The 15824-nt window shown below is 31.5% G+C and overlaps 1 protein-coding gene across 5 annotated transcripts in view; it reads left to right on the forward strand.

Moving 5' to 3' along the window:
* The window catches only part of VPS13B (vacuolar protein sorting 13 homolog B), a 690921-nt gene that overhangs the window by 86232 nt on the left and 588865 nt on the right, over positions 1 to 15824 (forward strand). For all 5 annotated transcript variants that reach the window (XM_037048269.1, XM_037048268.1, XM_037048265.1 and 2 more), the window contains exons 16-17: positions 1059 to 1183; positions 12694 to 12875. In XM_037048269.1, coding sequence (XP_036904164.1) covers positions 1059 to 1183; positions 12694 to 12875 — 307 coding nt within the window. The remainder of the gene's footprint in view (positions 1 to 1058; positions 1184 to 12693; positions 12876 to 15824) is intronic.

Here is a 15824-nt window from a genome sequence, read left to right on the forward strand (position 1 = left end):
CTTTTAGAAGCCATTCGGAAATAGCTTTTAATACTTTCTAAGAAATTGATCATTGGTTTATGTTCTTAAATGAAAGTTTTATTTTATAAATTATGTAGATATTGAGATTTTTAAAAACTGTTTTTACTGTAGAACTTACATTCATTGTTAGACCTAGAGATAGGAAAGCTTGTGCTTTATTAACCCAAGGAATAAAAAACAATAATGAAAGATAAATGTTGGGCTTAAGCTGCTTTTGCATGTTGTTGGAAGACAGCAGCTCTCTGTTGTGTCCTTGTATGTTAGTATTTCCTGTTTAAGATGTTTTTCTTTTACCCGATTGGAAATAATTAGTGCAGAAATATATAATATTTAGTTCTCTGCTATATTTCATATAAAATGTGATGTTATATTGATTTTTCCCATTAAGGCAAATACAGTATTCAGAAATTTCATGGACTGTTAATAAATATTTGAGTGGATCTGCTTGTTTTAAATATAAACATAAGAGTGATTTATGCCATGTTCCAAATTTCCTGGGTGAAAAATCTAAGTCCTACAATTATTTTCACATGATAAAGGGAAAAAATGTAACATGTTAGGATATATTTGAATTTTTGTGTGTGTAATGTAATTGAAGGCAAATACATTTTTGAAATTGTTCTTGTTGTAGTTAATATTCTTTTAGGCACAAAATGATATTAATAGTAACTTATTAAAGTTAATATCTACAATGTGCAGTGTAGTTACTTATTTATAGTAATAGAAAATATGTACATTTTATCAGATAATAAAATCTAAATGAGAATTCTTTATAGAAATAAAATGTGAAGCTTAAAAATCAGTTAAATAAAAGAGTAGGGATGTGAAAGAAATACTGTATATTTAAATGTCTTAATTCTAACTTAGTTAATGTCAAATTGAATAAAAGAAACAGTTGATGTTTGTGAAGTGGAAAAAGACATCGGAACATATTTAGTGTGCAGCTGTTCTAGAGCAAATTGAAACTGACGTATTTCATCCTGTGCTTATTAAAACTTTGTCTCTGCGAACATTTGGATCTTTTCTTTTTGTTTCAGATCTTTGGTTTCCAGGCGGGACTGACGTCTTTAGATTGTAGGGGATCATACTGCTTACCTGTACCGATTATTCCCTCTTTCAGCACTGCTCTTTATGGAAAACTTCTGAAACTACCTACGTGCTGGTAAGTATTATGTTAAAATGTGGCTTTTGGTACTTTTTATTTATTATCTTAGGAGGAGTAAAAACCAGTTGCATCTGTTTTATGTCAGTGTGATAGTTTTATACAAAACCTTAGAAAAATACCTGAGTTCATACTGTCTTTTACTGAGACACTAAAACTCTTAATATCTCAAGTGTATTAGGTCATAATATCTTTTGTGGTAATGATTACTGTTGTTTGTGTTATAACTGCGAATCCATATTGGAGCTGTAGTAAAATAAATGTTGCTGCTTCATAATGTAATAGGAACTACAAGGAAAAATACTTTTTTCTCTTATTGAGATGATACAGACAAAAATTACAGAAAACTTGGATATTGATACTGAAGCCAAAGTATTCATCACCTAAGTAAAATTTTATATGTATTCATACCCACTGAGAAAAGTATACCCTTGACATCCACATAAAATATTGGACATATACATGTGTAGTCACTGTATTATCATTCAGTATCGGATTACTTTATTTGGAGGTCATATTTCCCTAAACTCAAAGAGGCATAAAAAGAAAGCCAATAGTTAATTATAAATTTTTTTTAGTTGAAAACAGTACTTTTAATATATTAAAGAAATAATTGTTTAAATACATGAAATAAGGTTTAAATATATGAAATTATATCCTAGTGAAGTATTGCTACATTTTAAAATTGAGATTATTTTAAGTATTTGATATGCATTTTTGCTTTCTTATACTAATTAGTAAGCATATTTTTATAGGATGATTTCTGTTAGTTATTTTGAAAAGTAATATAACTTTCAGAAAATAGATACTAATTTTTCATTTAAAGTACTTTACTTGCTGATAATTTTCTTCAATAATATATAGATTTAATTTATTTTTTAGTATATTTTATTGATTATGCTATTTCAGTTATCTGACATTTTAAAAAATTTCCTGTTGATTCAGAAATTTAAAAATACAGAAATTACAGTTAATTACGAGTTTTGGAATCAGTTTTATAAAAGGAAAGTATTATTAAATGATTATTCTTATTTTTACTTGATGAGTTTAATTTTGGCCTTAGTCATATTCCTCATAAATCATTTCTTATGTTGTTTAGAGATTGCTTTAAGCTTTATATGTGTATATAAAGCATATTGCATTTGAGTCAAATTTTATATTTAAATCTTTTAAAAAATACCAGGTGATATGTCACAGTTGATGTTGATAATCTACTTTAAGAGATGCTTGTGAATACTGTTTTCTCAGTTATGTGCTGATTTATTATTCATAACTTAAATTTAATTGGAAACACGGGGCAGTTTAGTATGGAAAAATGTTTAACAAGTTTTAAAAACAAAAAGCCAAAATTTCCAAAGTGAATCATAGCCTTTATATGAAAAATACTGAATATTTAAATAGGCAAGGCTTATTTTAAGGATGTATAGGGCTTTCAGTAAATATTGTCAGATGTGATTTAAAATATGTCTGCTGACATCTAAAGGACAATATCCCAATTTAATATTAAAAGCATAAGATCACAGAATACAAATATTTATTTGGATATTTTTTTTTTTGTAGTGAAGACCACTTGTCTTTATTTTAGTGATATTTTTGCTGTGCTTTACCGAAGTATATTACTTTGAAGTAATTTCTTTAAATTACTTTTCTTAATAAATAAAAAGTAAGTTATAATTAATCTGTTGTTAATACCTTTAAATTTGAAAGTCATAAATACAAACCTCAGTAAACTGAGATATATCTGAGTTAAATGAAGTAAATAAAAATGCCAGATAAAATACATCAGGTAGTGCTTGAATTAAATCAAAGTCATATGAGAACTGAGAAGTTTGTTTAACTCATGCAGTGAAGATTTTTTAGTAAGGCACCCTGGTTGTGTCATTTAATGTCAACTCTGCTGCCGTTCATGGTCTCTCCCTTCCTCAAATTACACAGGCTGTTTTCATTTGGATTTTTGAAATTCACATTCCAGTTTCTTAAAGCACATGTATGGTGTTGTTTCTCTGTTTCATTTAATGATGAGAAGAGCATATTTACCACAGGCCCCAGGACATTTTATAGCACATTGAATTTTAGTCCGTATGTTAGAGTTAACATTGTAAATCAGCAAAATAGTTTCTACTTTTCATTTAAAAATATTTTTAAAGATTTTATTTATTTATTTTTGGAGCGCAAAAGGGAGGATGGGAGAGGTAGAGAAACATCAATGTGTGAGAGAAACATTGATGGGTTGCCTCTTGGCCAGTGACCCAGGCATGAGCCTTGACTGAGAGTCAAACCTGCGACCTTTTGGTTCTCAGGGCAGCACTCAATCCACTGAGGCACACAAGCCAGGGCCTAAGAATATTTTAAAATTCAGAGTTTAATTGTGCATGAAGTTTCAAACTTACTGTCATGTATTTTAAGCATGTTTGCTAATAAATATGTTTTATGTAACATTGAAAATGAGTTATAGTTCTCTCACTCAAATGATCTAATTTTAGCCTCAATGAAGAAGCTATTAGTAAACTTCAGTTTCTTAGAATTTATTTAAAAAATATTTGGAGGTACATACTTTTGTTTTTATTTTTATTTATTTATTTTTACTGGATTTATTGGGGTGACATTGGTTTGCAAAACCATACAGATTTCAAGTGTACAACTCAACAACACATCACCTGCATACTGCATACTGGCACCCATCGTACCAAACAGAGTCTCTTTCCATCCCATTTCTACACCCTTTGTTCACCTCCACCTAGCCCCCATGCGCCTTTCCCTCTGGCTGTCACCACACTGTCCTGTGTGTCATTGTGTTGTGTGTGTGTGTGTGTGTGTGTGTGTGTGTGTTTGGCTAATCCCTTTATCTTTTTTCATTCAGTCCTCCTCCTCCCCCCATAGTTGTCAGTCTGTTCCATGTATCCAAGCCTCTGTTTGTTCATCAGTTTATTGTGTTCATCAGATTCTATATTTAAGTGAGATCATGTGATATTTACCTTCCTCTGATTGGCTTATTTCACTTAGCATAATAAACTCCAGGTCTATCCATGCTGTCCCAAAAAGTAAGATTTTGCTTTTCACATCTGTGTAGTATTCCATTGTTTAAATGTAACACAACTTTTTTACCCACTCATCTACTGATGGACACTTGAGCTGCTTCCACATTTTGACTATTATAAAAAATGCTGCAGTGAACATAGTGGTGTACACATTCTTTTGAATCAGTGTTTTGAGTTTCTTCAGATAAATTCCTGTAAGTGGAATCTTTTGGTTGTGAGACAGTTGCATTCAAAATTTTTTGAAGTAATGCCATACTGTTTTTCACTGTGACTGGGGCAGTCTGTATTCCTACCAAGAGTGCAAAAGGATTCTCCATTCATCACATCCTCACCATCACTTGTTACTTGTTGATTTATTAATGAAAGCCATTCTGACAGGAGTGAGGGAATACCTTGTTTTTTAATTTGTATTTCACTGATGATTAGTGATGTTCTGTGTATTTTCATATGTATATCCTCTTTGGAGAAGTGCTTATTCAGGTTCTTTGCCCATTTTTTAGTTTGATTGTTTGTTTTTTTTGGTGTTGAGTTGTATAAGTTCTTTATAAATTTTGGATATTAACCCCAGATCTGTTGGTGATTATATTCTCCCATTCAGTTGGTTTGTTTCTGTTGTTGACAGTTTCCTTTGCTGTGGAAAAGCTTGTTTAGTTTGATGTAGTCCTGTTTGTTTATATTTTGTTTTCTTTGTCTAAGGAGAGCTATCAGAAAAAAATATTGCTATTGCTATGAGAAGTATCTGAGATTTTACTGCCTATGTTTTTGTCTACATCTAGTATTTTAATGTCTTTGAGTCTAACATTTAAGCCTGTAATCCACTTTGAGTTTATTCTTGTGTAAAGTGTAAAAGGTGGTTATGTTTCATTTTTTAAAAATTTTATTTATTTATTTATCTTTAGAGGGGAAAGGAGAGAGGGAGAGAAACATCAATGTATGGTTGCCTTTGGTGCATCCCCTGCTGGGAGTTGGCCTGCAGGGAACCTGCCTGCAACCCAGGCATGTGCCCTGACTGGATATTTCATTTTTTTTTTTACATGTATCTGTCCAGTTTTCCTAGTACCATTTATTGAATAGACTATATATTTACCCTATTGCATGTTTTTGCCTCCTTTGTTAAAAATTGACTATAAAGACATAAGATTATTTATGGGATTTCTATTCTATTTTATTGATCAATATATCTGTTTTTATGCCAGTACCATGCTGTTTTGATTTTAGCGGCCGTGTAGTAGAGTTTTATAATCAGGTAGTGTGATTCCTCCAACTTTGTTCTTCTTTCTCATGATTGTTGTTTATATGGTGGGTCTTTTGTGGTTTCATGTATATTTTTGGAATATTTGTTCTACTTCTGTGAAATACACCATTGCTATCCTGATAGGATGCATTGAATATATAGGTTGCTTTGGGTGGTATGGACATTTTACTGATGTTATTTCTTAATTCATGAATGCGGTAAATGTGGTAAATGTGGTAAATGCTTCCACTTATCTGTATCTTCTTCTGTATCTTATAATTTTTCAAGTACAGGTGTTTTACATCTTGGTTAAATTAATTCCTAGTTATTTTTTAGGAGCAATTCTGAATGGGATTGTCTTCTTAGTATCCCTTTCTGATAGTTTATTATTGATGTATAAAAATGCAAGTTATTTCTGGATATTTATTTTGTATTTAGCTGCTTTACTGATTCATTTATCATTTCTAGTAGTTTTTTTGTGGAATCTTTAGGGTTTTCTATATAAAAGATCATGTCATCTGCAAATAATGACATTTTACTTCTTTTGTTCCAATTTGGATGCCTTTTATTTCTTTTTCTTGTCTAATTGCTGTGACTAGAACTTCTAGTACTGTGTTGAATTGGAATAGGAATGGTGAAAGTGGAATGCCTGTCTCGTTCCCTGAGCTTAAGGGAAACACTTGAAATTTTTGTATATTGAGTATGATATTGGCTGTGTGTTTGTTATATATGGCCTTTATTACATTGGGATATGTTCCCTCTATTCCCACTTTGCTGAGATTTTTTTAATGATAAATGGGTGCTGGATTTTATCAAATGCTTTTTAGCATCTGTTGATACAATTATGTGGTTTTTAGCCTTCATTTTGTTTATATGGTGTATCACCCATATTGGTTTGTGGATATTGTACCAACTTTTCATCCCTGTAATAAATCCCACTTGGTCATGGTATATAATCTTCTTAATGTATTGCTCGATCTAGTTTGCTATTATTTTGTTGAGGATTTTAGCATTTACATTCATCATGAATATTGACTTAAAATTTTTTTCTTTGTAGTGTTATTGTCTGGTTTTATAATTAGGATAATGCTGCCCTTGTAAAATGAGCTTGGGAGTCTTCCCTTCTTTTGAGATTTTTGGAATAGCTTGAAAGGATAGGTGTTAGTATTCCCTCATGTTTGATAAAATTCACCTGTGCTGCCATCTAGTCAGGACTTTTGTTTGTTGAGAGTTTTTGGTTTAGTTTCACATACAGCTGGTAAAGTTTTCAGTGATTTTCATGCTTTTGGTAGGCTGATTTATTTAGATTGTATGCTTTTTGACAAACAAGTCTGTTTCTTTTTTATTTACATAATACATGTGAAATGTGTTCTTGGCCAAAGCAAAAACCAGTGACTTTAATGAATTACTGAAATTGAATTAAAATTTATGTAAATTTCCTAATCAGAATTTTCAAGGTTCTATTTGAATGTTACTAATTATATCTATATACAATATATATACATTTATTAAATATACATATTTAATAAAACAGGAAGAAAGTATGTTTTGTGATGTATTTTATATATGTGATATTTTATATATATCACAAAAACATATTTTCTTCCTTTTTCTTAAATACATACATACACACCTGTCTATTGATTTTATTCATCAATAGATATACACATAATTTTAATGGATATATGTGTTTATATGATACATATTTAATATATATCATGTAAGTGTACTCTCTTCCTTTTTTATTAAATAGTTAAACATTTTTACTTAAGTAGATGAATTCTCTCTATTGAATAACTTGATTAGGAGATGATGAGATTCATGAAGAGGCAGCATTTCTGTATTTTGTTTGTTTGTTACCACCCATACTTCACTGTAAGATTTTTGATTTTATATATTAGAATAATCAAGCATTTAGTATATTTTTGTTTTAGAGATACACAAGATTTACTTCCCACTTTTTGTTCATCTGTTATCTAACATTTTAATTCAAATAATGATATTTTTTATTTCAGAAATTTTGACAAATGGTACAATATTTTTTGTATTTAAACACAATATAATAAATAAACACAGCCATTTGCAAATGCTAAAACTTATTGCAATTAAAAAGTATAACCTGGTGGGTTTTTTGAGAAATGCTGATAAGTGTGAAACTTGATTCAAACTGTATAATACCAAACTAGCATTAAAAAGACCAATGTAGAAGTATATGTACTATTGTTGAAAGATCTTGATGGTTTATAAGATATGTTATTTAGTCATTAAATGGAGGCTTTAGTCATAAAACATATATATCCATTAAAATTATATGTATATCTGTTGATGAATAAAATCAATAGAAAGGTGTATATGTATGTAGCAAAACTCACAAAAAGTTGTCATCTGTGGGCAGTGGAGTGGCATCAGGAGGGAAGAAGAGCTAACCATTCCTTTTACCTACCAGTCATTTGTTTTATTGTACCTACCATTTCAATATTTTCCTTTTCAGTTAAGTTTTGATGTGTAAGTTAAAGGCTAAATATAAATTTCTTAGCTTTTAAAACTGTTTTTATTTCTAAGTTGAGTTAGTTAAGTTTCGTACTCATTTTATTTTGGAAAAAGTGATCTAATCTTATTTTACTGTACAGGATATGAGTAATAACAAAAATACATTTTTGGAACCAGTTTGTAGGTTCAAACTTTGCATTTGGGGATTCTATATAAATCTTTAGATCCAGCTGTTGCTGAAGATATTCTTTCATTTGCTATGAGGTGTGTTGATGTTAAAAGAATAGATGGGTGTTTTTCAAGTTTATGTAGGGCAAAAATTTCGTGGTATTACTAAGAACATGAATGGATTGTATAAGTTAATTCTTTTGCATTGAGTAGTAAGAACCACTTCCACATTTTTTTTTTAAGTTTTGAAGGAAGAATTTTCTTTATAGAAATGCTGTATTGGTCCAGAATTTTCACCAGCTCTATATTATAATTTATCAGCAGATGGTACAAGTAAAGTCTTTTAAAGTATTTGCTAATTAGGCCATATTAATTTTCAGTCTTTGCTACTACACAATCAAGACCTGCTTGTTTCTATTGCCTTAAATTTATCCTGGAGTTTGTCCAAATTTATTTTTAATGAGTTGTTTATCCCAGTAGTTACATTAGGATTTATTTTTCCCTAGAGAGTAATGTTTACATTGATAGTTTTTAAACCTATTTGGTAAAATGAACATATGTTCAGACTAGAACTTAGGGATATGTGAAATAGCCATTTGTTAAATAAATAATTTTATTTTCATGAACTTAACTGCCAAAATGCAGGTTTAGTGATATTCCTCCCAAAAATAATTAGGTAAATCCAGCAGTTTTTAGATGCCTTTAGTATGAATTTTATTGAGCTGTTTTATTTTAAACAAAGTTTAAACAAATTTGTAGTGACATAAATCACAAGGAAAATTATGCTTTTATTGTGCATTTTCATTGACATTTTAATGAGCCCCTCCCTCTCATAACTTTTAAAAATTTGTAAAAGCTATTGATTTGTTTAAAAACCTCTGAGGCAAATATGGCATAATATTATGGTTGAATAAGTTCAGTTTATGGGTGTTCTTTTCTTATACTTGTTAGCTTGTTAGAAATATTTCCAAATTGACAAAAACAAAAGAGGAAAAAACCTTCTTCATTTATATTGTTATAATAACAGGTACATTGTGAAAGCTACCATCTATTGCCAAATAATTTTAAAATATTTGTTTATTGTAGTTCAAATGCTACTGGAGCACTTAACAGATGTATAATAAACTGTACTTTTATTTGTAGTTGGTTACAGCTGGAAAATAAACTACAAAAGCATGTCCTATGTGTATGATATAACTTGTTTATTATTGAGTTCTGGCTTTTGTACAAAGTGAGTTATTTCTTTTGATGTTAAATTAAATTGAATCTGAAGGAGGGAATTTGGCCCACCCTTGGGCATCATTAAAATGTAGAATAAATTATTTTAAAATTTGCATATGTTTAAGTTTTTATTTAAGTCTGTATTATCCATTTGGGAACTATTTTATGTGACATATGATGGCTTGAAAGTTAGAGTACCATATACAGTAGCTGAATTTGTTATGAAATAGTAAAGACCTACTAGTGAAAAGAATCCTGACTATAATTTTGCCTCATAAAGAAATACTGCCGTGATTCTAAGAACATAGCTATACCATAAGACTTGTCAAATACTACAGTGTATCTGGCTGAAGATAGAGTAGTTAGATTAATTTTACATTTTTATGTTGCAGGTGTACCAAATATCTGTTTTCTTTACTGAGTATTGCTACTAATAAAGTTTTTTTTCTTGGTCAGGCATTTTGAACGGAAATTTCAGAGCATAGTAGAGAGAGAACCACCTCTCAATTTTGAAACCCTTCATTAAAGAAAAGAAAAAAAGCTTTTAAAAATGGCTTTAGTGTTAGAAAAGCAAAAGCAACCAGTGGTGATAATGAAGTATAAATTTGTGATTTGGGTACTGTTTGTTTTTCCTAGTGTCTCTTGATCTCTACTATTTTACCTGTTTGGTTTAAAGACTCTTTTATTCAGTGCATATTTATTTCCTGGTCTAGTCATTCTAATCTTTTGTTTTATGTTAAAGTGATTGTATGGTAAAATGTGACCATGACTGTGGATTAAAGGGTAAATCTAGGCACCTTTTTTCTGCTGTGTAGTATTCCATTGTGTAAATGTACCACAGTTTTTTATCCACTTATTTACTGATGGGCACTTAGGCTGCTTCCAGCACTTGGCTATTGTAAATTGTGCTGCTTTGAACATTGGGGTGCATAAGTTCTTTTGGATTGGTGTTTCAGGGTTCTTAGGATATAATCCTAGCAGTGGAATTGCTGGGTTAAAAGGCAGTTCCAGTCTTAGTTTTCTGAGGAAATTCCATACTGTTTTCCACACTGGCTGCACCAGCCTGCATTCCCATGAACAGTGTACTAGGGTTCCCTTTTATCCACAACCTCTCCAGTACTTGTTGTTGAATTGTTTATGATGGCTATTCTGACTGGTGTGAAGTGGCATTTCATTGTGGTTTTAACTTGCATCTCTCTGATGGCCAGTGATGCTGAGCATCCTTTCATATATCTCTGTGCTGTCTGTTTGTCCTCCTTGGAGAAGTGTCTGTCTGTTCAGGTTCTTTGCCCATTTTTTAACTGGATTGTTTGTCTTTCTGATATGGAGTTGTGTGAGTTCTTTATATAATTTGGAGATCAAAACTATGCCTGCTTTTAATATTTTTCTTCTTAACTGTTTATTTTTTATTTTTTTCACATTTTGAATATATGTGTTTTTGGTATAGTTTAATCTCTTTTGCTTAGGTTTTATTAAAATTCTTTGATTTTTAGGTTTGTAATTTTCTTCAAATTTAGAAAAATTTTGGCCATTATTTCCTTAAATATTTTTTCTTTTCCTGCTTCTCTTTCTCTTCTGTGATTCCAGTTACACCTGCTTGAAATTGCTTGATATTGTTCCAGAGCCCACTAAGTCCTTTTTCCAGTTTTTTCAGTCTTTTTTCCTCTCTGATCCTTGATCTCCTGGGACCTCCCTAAGACACCTATGAGATGCATCTCAAAATTGTCAGCCAAGGAAACAAAAGTGGAGAAGCATTTCTCCGTATACTTCCAGGATCTGCATTCATGAAACACAAAATAATTCCCACTGGAGTCTCACATGTCCAGTGGCATTAGGCAATTCCATTGAGACTCTGCATTGAATTGATCTTTACACAGTGGCTGGAATAGCAGGTGTTGGTAAGAGACTTTGAGGTAGCATACAAGGGGTGCCCAATATCTGTATGGATATGGTTGGGAAAGGGAAATTAGGGTGGAGGTTTATGGGCTCGAGAAGAAAGTGGGGTGATTGAATCCATTATAGCAGTATCCAGTCTTATTTTTTTCCACTTTATCTTGCATATTTCATTAACCTTTACTGTCAGGTTATTTCTCAGTAGACATATTTAAATGTTTCTGTACCTAGAAGCATTGCTATTTGGAACATTTAATTATGTAAGGCACCTTATTAAAAGAATCAGATGAGTAAGGCAACAATGAATTGGATATTCCAGGGCTGATTCTAGAAATAGTTTTTATTTGTTATTATGAAGGAGGAAGCTGGGTATAATGTAAATACTTTGTAAGTATTTATGAGACAGGGGCTCTGGATCATCCTGCCTTGTCTCATTCTTATTTTTTTAAATTAAATTATTTATTTACTTATATTTAGAAACAAGACTGATGATCTTATTCCAGAGTATTATTTTGCATGTAGATATCATTATTGCTTTCTAGAGTTACACGTGGTTTAAAATCTTTCTTTATATAACATTTTAAAAAATATAACCTTTCTTATATTTTTTGATTAGCATTTAGTCCCCTTAAATACCTTTAATGCATAAGCATAAATAAAAGAATTAAAAACATTTATATAGATACAGAATTAGTACTACCCATGTATAATGTACATCCTCATTTTTCCCTATAAATTTGGGCAAAAAAGTGCACATTATACATGGCAAAATATGGTATTTGTATGATATTTGATAACTTAATTTACCTGTTTGTGTCTTATTTATCTTAAAAGTGAAGAGTTATTTTATCTTAAAAATACCTCTCTCAAAGAGTATTTCAGCTGGATTCAGTGAGACTCGATATAAGACACTTAGAACAATGCATATCTGCTAGTAAATTCTCTTGAAGCATTAAGTAGTATTATTTTCATTGCTCTTTCTGATGGTTGGCTTGATTGAAAAGTATAATTGCATGAGCAGAATATATGTGTATGAATTATTCTAGTTTGTATTTTTATGTTTTATTAGTGTAAGATATTCTGAAATAGTGAAACTTAAAGGTAGTAGTAGAGTTGTGTCTCTATCCGATAATTCTTTTTTTTACGGATTTTATTTATTTATTTTTAGAGATATGGGAAGGGAGGGAGAGAGGGAGTGAAACATTGATGCGTGAGAGGTACATAAACCAGTTGACTCTTGCACGCCCCAACCAGCTACCTGGCCCTGCAGCCCAGGCCTGTGCCCTCACCAGAAATCGAATTGGTGTCTTTGCAGCTTGTAGGCAAGTGCTCACTCAGTCCACTGATAATTCTTTTAGAAGATATTTTTATTGTATACTTTTTTTGCCTTGCCAACTTAATTCTTTTTTTATGTTGTTTGTAAATGCTATTTACTATATGGTTATTCTTTCTATTTTCTTATGCAGGAGCAAAAGAACTCAGATCGCTGTAACTGAAGGTGTGTTTGAACTTCCAAATCTTACAGTTCAAGCTACAAGAGCACAGACACTTCTGCTACAAGCTATATATCAAAGTTGGTCTCATATTGGATATGTCAGCTCTTCAGTAGTGAATGAAGCTTTGATGAATGAAGTTTTTCAAACTATAGGTAAGATCACGATTTTTTTGACAAGTATATGGAAAATTCTTAATAGTGGTGACTAATAGTTTATCATTAAAATTCATATGTATAACATTGCTTAACTTAAGTTGTGTAGTGTATTTAGCTATTTAGCCATATTACCTACTACCAATTTCTGGATATATTTTATAATTGCAAGAGATTATTTTTTACCAATTTCTTATACAGTTGATTCTTTGGCCTTACATAGATAAATGTTAAGGGTGCCAATGTATATGTTTGAAATGATAGCCAGATGATGTATAAATATAGTCTATTTGATTATGCTGGTAAAGTAGAATGAAATACCTGATCATAATGCTTTAAGCAGTTGGTAAGCAAATTCTTCTTTTTTTTGGTGCAACGTGATGTTTTGATATGTATAGTGAGATAATTACTAGTCAAGATAATTACATCTCCTCACATAGTTACCATTGTTTTCCTGTGGTAAGAGCACCAAAATTTACTCTTAGTGAAGAGTAAATTACACATTACAGTATTACTAACTGTAGTCATCATGCTGTACATTAGCTTTCTAGGACTTACTCTCCCTACAGAAATGTAACTTTGTGCCCTTTGAACAGCATCTATCATTTCACCGTATCACCTTGTTTTTGGAAACTACTCTTCTATGTATTTGACTTTTTTAGACTCTACATGTAAAAGAGATCACGTAGCATTATTCTTAATAGTCACAAGGTGGAAACAACACAAATGTCTATTAACTGATGAATGTACAATGAAGTATTACTCAGACATAAAAAGAAATAAAGTACTGATATTTTTTACAATGTGGAGATCCTGGAAAACAGTATGCAAACAGTCGCATATTATGATTCCATTTATATGAAATGCTTAGAAGAGGCAAATCCGTGGAGACAGAAAGTAGATTAATGGCTACCAGAGCGTCGCAATAAGTTGGAGTGGGAAAGACTGCTAACGGGCGTGAGTTTCTTTGGGAGCAATGAAAATGCTCTGAAATTAAGTACTGGTGGTTATTTTATGCTTGTGAATATGCTCAGTTCCACTTAATTGTGCACTTTATGCAGGTAAATTTTATGGTAAATGAACTTCCTCTCATTCAAAAAAACTTTTGAATTAATGACTATTTAAATAGACTAGATTATGTGCTATGGTCTGAATGTTTGTTTTCCTCAAACGTTTATTCATCTGTTGAAATTTTAATGTCCAGTGTAATGGTATTAGAAAGTGAGACCTTTGGGAGGTGATTAGATTATGAAGGTGAAATCCTCATGAGTGAAATTAATGTCCTTACATAAAGAGGCTAGAGAGAGCTTCTTTGCCCCTTCCACCGTGTGAAGACATGGGGAACAGTCAGCAGTCTGTAGCCTGGAAGAGGTTCTCACCAGAACCTGTCCCATGCTGGCACCCTGGTCATGGACTTACAGCCCCCAGAAGTATGAGGAATACATTTCTATTGGTTATTGGCTACCCAGTTTGTGGTATTTTGTTTTAGCAGCCCACATGTACTAAGATGTTATGTTATTGCTATATATATAGCCATTATTTTGTGTGGAGTTATCTATTATATAAAATATTCTCTTTTTTAAAAGATTTTATTTATTTATTTTTAGAGGGGAAGGGAAGGATAAAGAGAGGGAGAGAGACACCAATGTGTGGTCGCCTCCCATGCGCCCCCCTCACTGGGGACCTGGCCCAAAACCCAGGCATGTGCCTTAGATTGGAAATTGAACCAGCGACCCTTTGGTTTGCAGGCCTGACCTCAATCCACTGAGCTTTTATACCAGCCAGGGATAAAATCTTTTCTTTTAGATCCTTACCCATAAGCCCTACAGTGAGGCCTTATGGCCTTATTGGCAATAGTATTTATCACTGTGGCATTATCTAGTTCATTTTTTATTGGTTTGTCAAATTTGTTTCCTATGAAGTTCTCTTTGGAATATTTTTTTGTTCATTGTCCCACAATATAAATTTATTTTTATTTATATATTTTGTTCTTGTCCACTGATTTAGCCCAAAAGATTATTTTAGAAAGTAAGTGGTAATGTTAATTACTTTTAGAATTTTCATAGTTTTTTTAACCCAGCTAATTCCCTGTTTCCTTCTTTAAATTTATCAAATGGGCTGTGCTATAAACAACATTTTATTTAAAATTTCTTATTCTAGAAATATTTTATCCTAACAGAATGTAGTCACCTGTGTTAAAAGCAGATCCGACAAGTAACAATAGATTCTGTGATTTATAACCTCATGGTCTGTCATTGAGAAACCTAAGATTAGTGGAACTGATTTTTTGTAGATTAGGAGAATTAAGGAAAATAGAATGACGTTAGGGTGTTTTTGTCTGCGCCAAGTTTATTCTCGAAGAAAGCAGCTATAAAATTTATAATAGGAGAATTAAAAGGATCAGCTATAATAATTTTAAAAAGCCATGTTTCTGAGTGCTCAGTTACCTTATATCTTATTTGGTCTCCCTCAATCACCAGGTTTAGTCTGTTCATTTTATTCTTAGTAGAGTACTTGTAGTATTTTGTCTCCAAAATTTCTCTTTTAGTGTCCAGGAAGCGTGTCTTTAAGGCAGTGATTTTCAGCTGGTGTGCTGCAGTATACTGATGTGCCACAAGAATTTTTTAGGAATGTAATACCTTACTATATAGTCAGGGACACTGACCTCTTTTCCTTTAGATGTTCAGGTAAAATAATTATAACAGCCAACACAACAATAGCCATCCAGTTTGAATGAATCAAAATTATACCTATTTTTTTTGTTAGATCATCAAACAATATTTTTTGGTGTGCTGCAGAATTCTAGTAATTAGTTTTTGTGTCCCATGAGATGAAAGAGTTAGAAAATTTCTGATTTACGGTGTAGTTTTAGTATTTTATTATCTTGTATCTTTGGATGATTAATAGACTATACTCAGCCTTGTTAAACTTTGTTTAATATGTTTGGTT

The sequence above is a fragment of the Sturnira hondurensis genome, unplaced genomic scaffold (assembly GCF_014824575.4).
Source record: "Sturnira hondurensis isolate 20B ecotype Veracruz unplaced genomic scaffold, ASM1482457v3 Scaffold0006413, whole genome shotgun sequence".
In the NCBI taxonomy this organism is placed as follows: domain Eukaryota; kingdom Metazoa; phylum Chordata; class Mammalia; order Chiroptera; family Phyllostomidae; genus Sturnira; species Sturnira hondurensis.